Raw genomic sequence first — 14221 nt, forward strand, 5'->3', positions numbered from 1 at the left:
TCCTGGGAGTTGGGGTCCATGCAGAATGGCTGGTCATGGCCCTCCTCTGCAGCACACTGTCACCTGACTTGACTAGGGTTGATTGTGCAAAAGCTTGCTTTTCCTGTTGCTAACAACTGTGTATATCCAGGTATCTGACTTCTGAAGTTCTTCGTGACATTGGAAGAGACAATTGTCTTGTCTGATTTGTTCAGACTTGGGGTGGAGCTAGAGATGAACAAGTTAATCATTTAATTTTGTCAGGATTTGGGTTCTTCACAGTCTCGGTTTGCCTCAGGTGTTACTTTAGGGAAAATGAGCCCAGGGAGGGGGTATGGTTATTTGGATATAATTGATGTATCCAAGATCACATTAGAATCATAGCACCGTCCTGGTTTCTGTATCAGCTGTCAGCCATGTGAGGGGAGGGTGGGGTATGCTAGCAGCTCTCTGGGTCAGGGGCTCCATGGGGCCCTGCTTCAGTTCTGATGTTTATTGACCAAAGTGAGCTATTTGTTACAAAATTCACACCCAGATCTGATGAAATTGTTTACATCAATGCACTTTGGTGAGAATTTTTAACATATTTCTCTGCAGTATGCTTTATCTCCATTTTTTTCCTTCCCCCGTCACAGTTTCTCCCTTAAGTTATTTGGAAATGATGTGGGAAAATGTGCATGTTTGTGTGTTTTAAGAATTAATTGATGCTAATAGTGGTAAGACTACGGTGGATAAAAGGTCATTTTTTATATGAAATCAACTTAGAACTTCTTGATTTTTTTTGAAGTGAAATGGGGAATTTTACAGTTTGTCTTCAGTCTTGCTGAAGAGAAATACTGTGTGCTGACTTCACCTGGAATTTCAAAACATGGACTGTCGCTTCCGCTTGCCACTTTACTGGGCTTTGGGGATCTCGCTACGTGGTAGTTTGTCCCTGCCAATCTTTAAAATAGACTTCAACAGTTATATTTGTTAAAGTAGGAGGTCCTTAAGTAAAGTGGCTACCAAATGCAAATTATTTCTCAGATCTAATTAGTATGACATGTAGAAAAAGGTTCAATTAGGTTCAATAGTTCAATTTAGCTATCTAAATTGGATTTTCCATGGATTTCTGTGATAATCACATACTTTCTGTAAGTTGTACCCATTGTTATTACTAAAACTATTAATGGATTTATAATACGAAAACAAATTTTATCTAACATCCTTGATTTACACATATTAGTTATATGGGGAAATCTAGTTTGATTTGATTGAGAAGAAATTTATTGGTGGCCGGACTGAAAATCTGAATGAGTCACCGAAGTTCATAAAGAACAAAATGAGGATTAGAGGTGAGGATTGATGACCGATGGCTTACTAATGAGAGAATCCGTTGTTATACCAGAATGACATCTCCATACTGTAATTATTAGAGCTGTTTGTTTTTGTTAGGCTTAAAATAGCTGAGATAGGGCATAAATGGTTCTCTGATTTTCCTTCCTGTAGTTTCACCAGTGATCATTAAAGAGTGGGCAGCTTACAAAGGGAAATCTCCACAAACCCCAGAATTGGTGGAAGCTCTTGCCTTCAGGGAGTGGACCTGCCCCAATCTGAAGAGACTCTGGCTGGGGAAGGCAGTGGAGGACAAGAACCGCAGAATGAGGGCCTTCCTGGCCTGCATGAGGTCAGACACACCAGCCATGCTCAACCCAGCCAGCGTGCCCACTCATCTCACGGTGCTGTGCTGCGTCCTACGGTAGGTGCTGCTGGCTGCTGCCTCAGCCACTGCGTGTTCTCTAGCAGGTGCTTGTACAAATGCCTCTCCAAGACGCTTTCTGTGTGAAGGAGGTGGGGGTTATTCCAGATGAATCATGTTGTCGGTTGAAGTTTGTCCTCATCTCATATTTTCATATATTATAGAAATATAGGCCATGTAAATGCAATGTGGATTTGAACTGATGCTATATAGTATGTTTATAGAATAGGTATATTTGATGAACCTGTATTTTATGTAAATATCATAATGATTTTAAATATAGTTTATCCTTTAAATGTTAAAGCTTTTGAAGGCTATTGGGGAACTATATTATGTATTATTTGTAATTATTCTTCAGGGAAAATGTGTCTCTTCTTTCTCCTTCATTTATTTAAGCATATGTAGATCAGTATGGACTCATGGTTATCTCTCTTCCTAGGGTTATAACCTGATATAACCTCATTACTTGGTTGTTCAGTTTGTTCCAGCTCAGACCTTGGGAGTTCGTTCAGTGGCTCCTATGTCCCCTGTCCCCCCAGCATGTCCTTGCTTTCTGGCACCACAAGATGCCCAGGCTGTCCTGTATCTTCCCTGCCCTGGGACCTGCCATCTCTAAGGGGCTGGCTCCTGCCTTGGAGAGAGGGGTTTAAAAACCTAGATGTGGGCACTCTGTGCTTCCAGACCGTCTCAGCCAATGGGCCACAGATGCCTATGTGGACACTGTTGGTGTTCTGGAGTTAATTTGAATTGGCCTGTATACTTGAATCAGGTGAATTGGTTTTTTGAGGGTTTTTTTTGGAACCAATTTCAAACTTAGGAAAAAGTTGCAAGTATAATACAAAGAGCTTTTTTTTTTTTAAATACTTGATGTTTAAAAAAAATACTTGTGATTTTCTAACAAACAAGGACACTGTCCTATGTAACCACAATACAGCCGTCAGGATCAATCAACATTAATACTTTATTTCTATCTTAACTTCAGGGTTTTGTTTCAGAGCCTCCCTTTGTATTTGGAGGTGAAGTCCCATTGGTCTTCAGCAGATGCTGTAGAGGGAAGAGCTGTTCCTCTGCTCCTCCTTGTCTCATCCATGCTGTGCATCTGTGCTCTGACCACTTGGCAAAGGGGGTGTCTGCCTGGCTTCTCCAGCGAGGCCATTCCGTCCCCCTCGTAACTGATACGATTTCATGGGAGGCACTTTGTGTAAAAATGCCATTCCTCCTCAGACTTCAGTGTATTTATATCAACATGGGCTCCTGGCTTCATCGATGACTTGTGGTCCACTACTGCTGTCATGTGATTTGGTACTCCACTGTCACCTGTTGGGCCAGTTGGGGGACTCGTCAGTCTGGCCTCCATGTGAGCACTTCTGTGCAGAGATTCTGACCTTACCGTGGATGCCCCCTTTTCCTAGCAGCCCTGGTTTCTAGTGATGGGGTCAGTATTGGACACCAGGCTCTTGACAGCAACTTTGCTGCTCCCAGACCTTCCCCAGTATGCATACAGGCACACAAACAACTGCATGTTTATAGACTTCCGCTTTTGATTTCTTCAACCTGGCCATCCTAGCTCTCCCTTCCCATGTGTATGGTCTCTGGCCCTGACAAACAGTGAGAGCCTGGGGCCCAACTGCCATACAGGTCGTCACAGGCCCCAGCCCTGTGTATCCCATCCCCCTGGACTGGCCCCTTCTCCATGGTCCCCTGACCCCCACTGGGTCTCACCTGCTCCCTGAGGATGGGGGCAGAGCTTTAGTCAGGTGTTTCTTTCCTGAAGTTTCTTACATTCATAACAGACTTTAAGGCCAATAACTTATTTAGAAGCCTTTCCTTAATTAAATTGAGGTTGACTAAAATTAGCCTACTGTATCAGTTTCTTATCTTTATCTCCATTGAGGATTAGCTAGTGAGAAAGACTAGTTTTTTTGTTTTGGTTTTAGAATCCTCTTCTGGTTTCCTCTGATGGAGAGTTCATTTTATATTAGCCAAAACGTTAAGATTAAGACTTTGGGTGCTCTAAGATCAAATTAGCGGTAATAATTTTGGTTACTTTGTTTGTGTTTCTTCCGAGTTTAAAATGATGTGTGGCCTTTAATCTAGTGGGTGGACAGCTAACTGTCTACCGTATACCTCACCTGAAGGTCCCACTGGGCACTGAGTGAGGATGATGTGTGCTGTGCCTAAGGCTTGTTTGGCTGCCTCTTGGCCAGAAGCAGCCGTACATTAGTGCAGGACAAGCCACTGCTGTGTTGATGTGAGCACAGTGCTCACATTATTTCATGCTCCTTGGGGTGGCGGTGCCTTCACGTCTTGTCTCTCCATGCACTGGGCCTCTTGGGACACTGGGTTGCCTGGTGGGTGCAGACTGGACAGTGTGACCAGACCCCACTCTTTTTTTTTATATATATCTTTTGGGTTTTGTGTTTTTTTTAACTTTTTATTTTATATTGGAGTATAGCGAATTAACAGTGTTGTGGTAGTTTCAGGTGCACAGCAAAGCAACTCAGCCATACATATACACGTATCCATTCTCCCCCATACGCCCCTCGCATCCAGGCTGCCACAACACTGAGCAGAGTTCCCTGTGCTATACAGTAGGTCGTTATTGGTTATCCTTTTTAAATGTAGCAGTGTGTACATGTCAATCGCAAACTCCCTAACAATCCCTTCCCTCCACCCTTCCCCCACTGGTAACCATAAGTTAGTTCATTCTCTTAAGTCTGTGAGTCCACTTCTGTATTGTAAATACATTCATTTGTATAATTTCATTTTAGATTCCTCACATAAGCAATATCATACGGTATTTCTCTTTCTCTGTCTGACTTACTTCAGTCCGCATGACAGTCTCTTGGTCCATCCATGTGGCTGCAGATGGCATTATTTTATTCTTTTTAATGGCTGAGTAATATTCCATTGTATATATCTTCTTTATCCATTCCTCTGTCAATGGACATGTAGGTTGCTTCCATGTCTTGGTTATTGTAAACAGTGCTGCAGTGAACATTGGGGTGCATGTATCCTTTCGGACCATGTTTTTCTCCAGATACATTACTGGGCCCCACTCTTTGTCTTTGTGGCCCTTCCTTGGCCATTACCCCCAGAAACAGCTATGCTTCTTTTAGGCACTGTTCAGATAGCCTTTGGAAAGTCCTTCCAGATTTCAGGATTGTCCTGGTCCCTGTTTTTATTTTTTTGGGTTGTTTATAAAAAACGTGCTCATTTTAGAACTTGAAAAGGTTAATAAATGCAGCTAGTAATCTCTCATTTCACCAAACCTCTTCCTGTGCTTATCTCTGTGGTGTCGAGAAGCTACAGTGAGTGCAGCTCAGGTTCCCTCGTATTTGCTACTCTGGTGGAAGCCAGAAGACATGCTTGGTTGTGCAGACTGTTGTGTGCATTATGGGCTTGGAGCCATGGAGTTTCCCACTTGGAAAGACTCACAGTTTCAGATCCTGAGGAGGAGGGGCTTACTGAGGCGAGGTGGTTGGGGAGAGATGAGAGAGAATGGCTTATGGGGCCAGTCTTGGGGATTTGGGGCCAGGACACCAGTAAATGGGTTGGTCCACTTCTGCGAAGAGAATTTGTTCTACCTTCATGAGTGTTTTGGGCCACAGGGACAAGCAGGTAAAGAAGGATTCCCTGCATGGCTTCTGTTTGATTGATGGGTATGACCTGCTGAGAACGTGGGGTGAAGAGTGGGAAGGGCATGGAGCAGGGGTTTGTTGGGGGGAGCGGTGCAAATGAGTAAGAGGGTTGGTGTATGTCTCCAAGGGCCTGCCAAGGACAGGCTGTGGCTGGGGCCGTGGCCCAGTGGTCTTTCTCTGGCGAAATTGCAGCTGTGTGACAAAGGTCTGCTGAGGATGGGGGAGGGGGCAACAAAGGGCAGAGCCTGTGTCCCAGATATGGTAAGGCCCTGTGGAGGCCACACAGCATGACCCTTGGCCTTGATGGCTGGGGTGGGGCAAATGTCCGCAGTCACAAGGTTGGGCTGTCATCCCAAAGGCTCTCCCCTTCCTTTAATCTTTTTTTTTTTTTAGCATAATTTCAAACTTGAAGGAATTATAAGATTAGTACAAAAAGTTGGTGGCTATTCTTCACCCAGATTCCCCACATATTAACCTTTTACTGCAGTGGCCTTCTCCTCTTCTCTCCATGTGTCTGTGTGTTTGTCCTTAATCCCTTGAATGGAAGTTGTGAATGTGATACCCCTTTACCCCTAAACTCTGTATGTTTCCTAAAAAAACAAGGGCATTATCAAAATCAGAAAAATAATACTAATACATCTGATCTACAGATCTTACTCAGATTTCTCCTATTATCCCAATAACATCCTTTGTTAGCCACAAAATCTTGCCTTGTGCTTGTGCTCAGGTGCCTTGTCTCCTCCAATCTCAGGCAGCTTCTCGTGTTTCTTTGGGTTGATGCAGAGATGTTTCTGAAGAATAAACACTGGTTTGTTTGCAGACCAGGGACCTGCAGATCATACGTCTTTTAGACAGCATGTGAACTGATGCGTGTGGCTGCTCCAGGAAATTGTGTTTAAAAACAGGCAGCCAGCCCCTGGGTGCAGTTTGTCAACCTCTGGGTAGACTATTTTCTCCGTCTAGATTTGCCTCTGTTCCTTCGCAGTGAGATTCCGCTTCTGCCCTTGGGGCAGGCATACCCCAGCCGGGAGGTGGTGGTTTTCTCTATGCTTTCACTAGTGATATCAGCACCCATACAACAGCAATCAGGAGAATGGGGGAAGAAATGGCAGTCAAATCTCTAGAAATCCTTGTAGTGAAGATGAGGAGGGGCCAGCATCTGAGCAGAGGTTCAGTGTGAGGGTGAAGCAAGCGTCCAGAACAGAACAGAAAGCAGCCTTTCCCAGGGTACAGCTGAGACCAGACAGACGAGATCCTTATCCAAGACAGCTTCTGAGAAGACAGACTGAGTTACGTTCTGGAGGAACTTAATAAATACAAGAAGGGAGATAGAGGGCTTGAGCCCCCAAACAAGTACAGGCTTTTCCAACACCCCAAGGAGCATACCAGGGTCCAGCTCCCCATCTGTGCCAATAGGAGGCAGACCACGTTGGTCCCCCAAGTGATGTGGAGACCTGCTTCTGTTCCAGCTTCCGTGCTTCTAAAGGGTAGTGAGAGGAGAGGTGACGAAGGGGGAACTGCAGATACCCTCAGACTTCCACGGTAGGAAACTTAAGGCCCGACCCAGGAAGAAGACATGGAAAAGAATGTCTAGAGAAAACTGAGAAACACAAAGTGATTGAAAACACTGTCAGTGCACAGATAGGAAGAGCGTGAACACGTGAGATAACCAAGGGTCAGTTTTTGCTGCTCTCACCTTTGCCCCTGACTGCAGTGCCATTGGTGCCATCCATGTTCTATGGTATTTAAGCTGTCTATCTATGTACATGTGTATCTTTATGAACACACTTCATACTCTTTCTACATCCAGAAAGTCTTTCTGAGGACTTACATTGAAAAAGAAATAAAGGGTGACTTTGTTAAAATGTAAATAGAAAGCCAAATGGAGGAAGTGGTAGGTATTCTAACCCAAAAGGCTTTTCATTGTTGCAGCTGAACTGACTGCTGAGAGTCTTTGTTGCCAGAAAAACCAGGAAAGATCTTAAGAAAACCAGCCTGTCCCCCAAACAATCTTTTTCTGATTCATAATTTTTAAAGAAACGTCTAGCCTAGGGCTAGGGGATGAAGAGGGGAGTTAGTGTTTCATAGATCTGCAGGATGAAAAGAGTTGTAATGATGGATGGTGGGAGGATGTCTGTGCAACACCATGAATGTACCTAATGCCCTTGCACTATCCACTTAAAAATGGTGAAAGTGGTAAATTTTATGTTATGTGTATTTTACCACAATTTTTAAAAAATAAGAAAGAAAAGCGTTGTATAACATGGATACTTAGGCAAAGAACATTGTATATTGAGCAAAATCTTTCCACAATAATTTTTTTCAGAGAAAAGTAGGGAGACTTTCTTCAGATTTGCTGTTTCTTGCATCAAGCCCTGGTAAAAACTCAGTATGATTGTTTTATTTAAGATATTTGGCACTCAAACAATTGCAAAGGGTGTTATTTTTGTCATTGTAAATGTTGACAGTTTAATGAAGTAAAACTTTTACATCACTCGAATCTAAATACCGTACATCCACTGTTTGTTTACCTTGAAATTGCATGCCCTTTCTGCTTCTACTACATAATTTTACCATGAAGTATATAAGCTCTGTGCCTCCACTTCCCCATCTCTACAATGGGATAGTAATGGTTCCTGCCTCAGAGTTGCTGTGACCACTTGAGGAATCAGTGTGTGTAAATACTCGGACTAGTGCCTGGCACCAGCAAGCACTTTCATTTTTCTATTGGGATTTTTATTGAAAATACTTCTCTTAATCAGCTGGATGAAACTTCCTCCTTCATCTTTTAAGTTTATGTTCCTGCGGGTGGATGTTAATTATTACAGAAATGAGAGAGGGCTCTGTACCAACTCTGATGCTGATTTTTGTTGACTTAAATTTCAAGCACTGAGAAAACGTTCTCAGCAGACAGTACTGGAAAGAGTTTTGTTAGGCATGTCACAGTTCTCCAGACTCCTTTTAAGCTATTTGCCAGAGATCACATAGGGATCTATGTATCTCCAGAAGTTATTTTTGGTGATCATCTGGCAACTTGGCTAGGTCCTCCTTCAAGTTTGCTGAATGCAGAGACTTAGGAACCACTGGACATGCAATGAGACGTATGACGAAGTTCTTAGTGGTTATCCCTTTACTCTCTCACACCCAAATACTATTTGGGATTGTGCCTTGGCTTAATGTCCTGGAGGTTGTCACTGGGGCAGTGCCGTGCGGCAAGGTGAGTAAAGGGGAAATGATTGGCAGAGAAAAGGGACTGTGGACACCTGGCAGTTCTCAGGTAGATAGTACAAATGGAAGTTGAAGTTGTAGAAATTGATTTCCCTTTAGCTGCTCACACCAGCGTGGCCCCAGTAAGTCTGTGTGTCCCCAGGGATTACAGGTACCAGTTCTGAAGGCTGAAGCTTTAGTTCTTGTCCCTGCTGTCCCTTCCTGTTCCACTGCAGGGCATTCACCTGCCACTGCCAGAGCCCCTTCTGTGCAGACGGTTCGCACAACACTTACTCTTCATCAGGAGATAAATCTTGCTTATTTGGACCTAGGGCCTGCCTCCCAGGTATCCTGTCTTGAATTAAAATAGATAAGTCGTATAAATTTGCGCTTAACATATATTTTCAGGGTAAAATTTGTGCTTAACTTTTACCTCACAAAAGTAAAGTTGTATCAAAAAATCACTTACCAGCTGGTTTGCAGTGTGTTTAAATTTAGTGTTATTTTTAATTACTCCAAACATTCTGATCAGCCCAGATGATGATTAGGTTTTCACTTGTAATTGGCATCATCCAGTGAAAATAGAAAAGCTGGGTAAGAAATCCATATAGGCCTCCTTAGCTTGTGTCATCCTGAGTCTCCTTAGAACCTGAACACCAGGTTATGCATGTGACTGGTGACTGCTCCATCCTGACACCAGGCCTTCTCTGTCTACCCGCTGTAGGTATATGGTGCAATGGCCTGGAGCACGGATACTGCGTCGCCAGGAGCTGGATGCCTTCCTGGCACAGGCGTTGTCCCCCAAACTCTATGAGCCTGATCAGCTGCAGGAGCTCAAGGTAATTGACAAGCCTCATTCCTTGTTTTGGGAAGTCTTGTTTTGGAGTTCTGTGAGACACAGCTAACCTCACGGAGGAGTCACTCAGTGCACTAAACTAGTTATAATAATGACGTGAACTTAGAGCCTTCAGGGCAAAAGGAATTTCCTTCCCGGTTATGGAAACAGTCAAGTCTACTTTTGTTCGATAAAGGTTTTCCCTTGTTTACCAATGGGTGTTTATTCTTGTTTTCCACATCAGGAAATAAACTTGCCTTTTATTTCAGGTGGGGATCCCAAACCCTGGGAGGGCTTGGTCCTAAGAATTTACTAACATCTGGCCAGGATTCTTTTTCTTGTTTCGTTCTGTTGTTCCTAAATACAACATTCGTTTTCTCTAAAAAATAGTCTTTGCCCTCCTAGTATTGTAAATCCCTTTTAAAAAAACCACTTGAAGAACAATGTTATGTCATCATCCCTGTGCCCTTTTAGTCAGCATTTAACATCGTATTCCTTTTAATTTTCCCTTCTAGTATTCCTTTTTTTCTTTAATTGTTTTGACAGTATTAATTTTCTCCATGTTGTCACCTGATTTTTTGGTGTGCTTATCTTTTCAGTGCACTTTTATTAGTCACTGTGTCCACATGGCTGTACTCGCTTTCTAATTTCTACACTAAATTTTAGAAAATTCAAGACTTTTCAGAGTTAGCTAAATTAGTGGATCTGCCTTTTCTTTTTAATGTACAGGGTTTTGTTTTTTTTCTTTGCCATTGGTTTGGTTTTCTTTTGTTGTTGTTTGTGTTTTTTGTTTGTTTTTTTACAGAATTTGATTTGTAATCAAGTAATCTCTTTTGACAAAATCGCCTTCACTTTTAGATCTTTTTGCCATTCTTTATGAAGGCGTTCTTTCCCTGCAGAAGAGTTTTAGGCTCATTTGATGGGTTTTCAGTATTCTCCTGTTGGGGCTCAATAAATCTCTGGTTTCCCCTAAACTACTGAGTTAAATTCAGTAATCCGGTGTTGACCCTGAACTGTGTGGAGCCCATGTCATTTGTGGTCGCCTTAGGCTTCTGATGACTTTGAAACAAGCTAAACTAAAGACAACCAAACTTAGGAGACTCTACCTCAAATTGTATTCTTTGTAGTTTAAGCTTTTCTGTTTGTTAGGCAGAAATTATTTTTTTTTAAATGGTTTTGAATTGAAGTTTTCCTTCTAGAATATTTGGCCGGGTGTCCCCCCGAGAGGCTGGTACTAAGTGCAGGCTCTCCCTCCCTGTGTCCTAGCGTGTGGTGCCACCGCCACCATCTTCATCAGCAGACTGTGCTCAGGGGTGTTGTAAATACTTTTACTAGAGTGTGGTGCCATCCCTCTACCTCTACTTCCTGTTTCTCTTATTTAGATTATTACATCAGTATTGACATCCCAGTTCTGAAAATCAGACCGCCAGGTATCAGGTATGCCCACCAAGCCTTATTCACCATCAACTTGCTTTTACTCAAAGTTCATCTTCTCCCATATCCTTTTCATTTTTGGATCAACACATAGGATATAACTTTTGAAAGACAGTCGCACTCTAAGCTTTCATTTTGGTTCTTTTGAGGTCTTAGTGCTTTCATAATTTTCTCCTGATTCTTCATCTAAAGCCAGGCGTTTCTAGAGCTGTGTTTAGAAAGACCCATTTTATGTGCAGTTACTTCAAGCCCACCACTATCCCTTTGGGTCTTGCTGGTCTGGAGGTCTGTGTTCCTTTCACCAAGGACAGCCTGCATCGTTAGTGCTTCATTCACGAGCACCATAAATTCTGAAAGAGCTGGAAGGGAAAATAACAGCATTCATTGGGGGGAAAGATAGTTGGGTTTTTTTTTAAGATCAGAGATCCTCTCAGCTATCAGATTGAGAACTGATAGGAATAATCATTTAAATGAACAAAAATCCCTATTCAGAGACTGAGGGTCCCAAAGTTCAGTGATAGAAAAGTAAATTTCAAAATTGCTTTTTCACTTAACCGTTAAAGTTGTTTTGATATTTCAAAAGCAATGACGATGCTTTTCTATAAAATAACCATTTTCCTGTTGAGGATATAGTCAACTCTTGATTTTTGTTGTTCTTTTAGGGGCCATTATCCAGTTTGTGGATTGCCCAGATCCTGTTTTTCTTCTCCCATTTTTGTCCATTATACGCTTTGAGAATAAATAGGAGAAGAGAAAGAAAAGACCTAATTTTGAACAGTTTGGCCTCTTGATGGCTATTCTGATAGGAGGTTTGGTGGGAAAAGATGTTGAAACCGTTGGTTTAAATGAATTTGCAAGAGTTTCATCTTGTCCAGTCTCTGTCCTCCCGCCACGACCCTGAATAGTTGAGTGTTCTGCGTGGCTCCTTGAGGATCCATGACAATGATTGACTGACGGCCTTCACTTTTTCCCTGGTTTATTTTTGTGGCGCTTCTCCTAGGTTACCAGCACAAAAATAATGACTAAGGTAAAATCAGCACTGACACTGTGTTTGGAGGAGGGCGGGTGAAGGATGAGGAGAAGGACCTTTGCACAGTTTTAATATTTATCCAGTTTCTTTCTCCCTTGCTTTTGACATCCCTATAATTGCCTTAAATTCTTTTAACAGTTTCACATGCCAAGTGCAGAATTAAAAGATGGAAAATGAAGAGCTTTAAAGACAGTAGTAGGGACGTGCAGCATGTCTGTGATACCTGTAAGAATTGTTGTGCGTATAGGTAAATATGACAAATCAAAGTAAGAGTCTGTTGCCCAGTAATTAGAAGTTGGACCAAGTAACCTCACTGGAATTTGGTTCTTGAACTAATTGGCCAGAGCTACATTCCATATTTGTATTTCCTGTAAGATCATAAAATTTTGTCACTATTTTTCTAGTTGAGGAACTTTGAATAATGGTGAATATTTTATCTTATGTGGTATAAGAGAATGAGGTTGGAATGTGAATATTGCAACCATTTCTATGATCAAGGGTTCAGATTCTGGTGCCACCAGATCAGTTTTGTGACCTTGAGCTCTCTGTGACTCAGTTTCTCCATCTATGAAATGGAGTACTAACAGCAGTATCATACATGAGATTGTTGAGATGTTAATGAAATAATATATGGAAAAATACTTAGAGTGATGTCTGGTACATATTTATTAAGTGCCCCGTAAATATTAGATAGTATTATGTGTGCAATTAACATTTAGGGGATGAAATATAAAACACCACGTAAAGTAATTAAAAATTTTTTTGAATAAAGTGAAATCCACACAGCAATTGAGATTTTATTCACATTATTTAGGCAGTTTTTATTTTAAGAATTTTTCTCTATTGAATTAATGGTAGTTGTTATTTCTAAAACAAATTGACTTGAAAATCATTTTTTAAACCCGTAAGAACACAGTTCTTCAACTAATGATGAGGCCATTTAAAATAAATATATGTGTGTGTGGATAATGTAGATTTATCCATTCCTCCCATCCGCTCACTGGGAGGTTACTTGTTCTAACTAGGGTGCTTCTGTGTTCCATGCACCGGCTCCCATTGCTTAGCCTCAGCACGCAGATGGCCATCTGCCCGAAATGGTTTTGAGCTGTATTAGTTAAATAAGGGCTAAGGGTGGGTATGACCAACACCACCAGTGACTAAGAAATGACAGCAGTATCGGGTTTCACCAGAAGGACCTCACTGGCACTTTGTTATAAAGCAAACGTCTTTAGAGCAGCATCAGCACCATCGTTCCCTTCCCCTCAGCCTTGACCTGGTCCTCCCTCCTCTGGCCTGGAAGGCTGTGGGCTGACAGTGAGAGAGCGGCTAGAGGCCTGGTTGCCATGGTCCCTGCAGAGGGGCCGGGGATGGGTTTCTGCACAGGCAGCCTCCAAGCTTGGGCTGGCATCGCTGCTGTGCCACTTTCCCACAGCGTCAGTGTTTAGGGAGGAGAAACTCCCTCTTTCTGCCTCAGGACTCAGAAGAAGGGAGTTTCCACTTCCTTTCTGCAGTGCAGAGAAAGACAAGGCCGGTGGGGATCTCAGTAAGTTAGGTGACTTTTTTTTTTTTTTTTTTTCCATTTTGACCCTCTTTCTCTCCCCTTTCTGCTCATAAATGTAAAAAGGCATCTAATTCTATCATCCTGACCCCACCTGCCCTCAACTGAACATGTTTATTATTTCCCTTTTCTGACACTACATTAGAGAAGCAGGAGCCAGCAGAGGTGGGCTGGGAGGGGTGGACAGACTTCTCCAGGTTCAGGAAGTTCTTTACTGCATTGACTTCAAATTTTTAAAAAAAAAAGGGGGGGAGGTTGGAAAACACAGTGTTAGCTGATAATGGGAATGTTGACACTGACAGCACAAAACATCAGATAATCAAATTCATTAGTATTTGGCACTGGAGTCATCTTTTTTATCTTTAATGAAAAGCCAGTTTACCTGCCACAATTAGGCATTGCTTAGTTTGGTACCCATAAAGACTGCATTCTCAAGAGACCATCACGTTAGAAAATAAGCGTGGAAGGTGGGAAGACAGAAACCAGGACAGTTAAAGCTCAGTCCTGGATAATCCACAAACAAGGTCCTTCACTGATAATCAAGAGTTGACTGTATTTGTCAGTGTTTCTTATCCTACACATTAGATGCTAGAAGAAAGGGCTGTGTGTACAAAGGAAGGCTCACAGCACTAATGACTGAGTGAGAAGAACCCACAGATACAAGTCTTTAGCTTCTGATAGTCTGCATGGTTCAAATACAGTGTTTTTGCTGTTGTGTTCTTTCATTTATAAGCTATCCATTTCTCCTAAAACATTTTGACAGTCTCATTAATAAGTTGCTATCTAAAACATTAACATA

The 14221-nt window shown here is 42.2% G+C and overlaps 1 protein-coding gene across 4 annotated transcripts in view; it reads left to right on the forward strand.

Annotated features, from left to right (window-relative positions):
- The window catches only part of FAM120A (family with sequence similarity 120 member A), a 104534-nt gene that overhangs the window by 75808 nt on the left and 14505 nt on the right, over nt 1-14221 (forward strand). For 3 of the 4 annotated variants that reach the window (XM_079926129.1, XM_079926130.1, XM_079926131.1), the window contains exons 11-12: nt 1468-1717; nt 9290-9404. In XM_079926129.1, coding sequence (XP_079782255.1) covers nt 1468-1717; nt 9290-9404 — 365 coding nt within the window. Of the gene's footprint in view, nt 1-1467; nt 1718-9289; nt 9405-14221 lie in introns of those variants that run through there. The other variant, XM_079926133.1, reaches the window with a different exon arrangement.

This window comes from Stenella coeruleoalba, assembly GCF_951394435.1.
Source record: "Stenella coeruleoalba genome assembly, chromosome: 7".
Classification (NCBI taxonomy): Eukaryota; Metazoa; Chordata; class Mammalia; order Artiodactyla; family Delphinidae; genus Stenella; species Stenella coeruleoalba.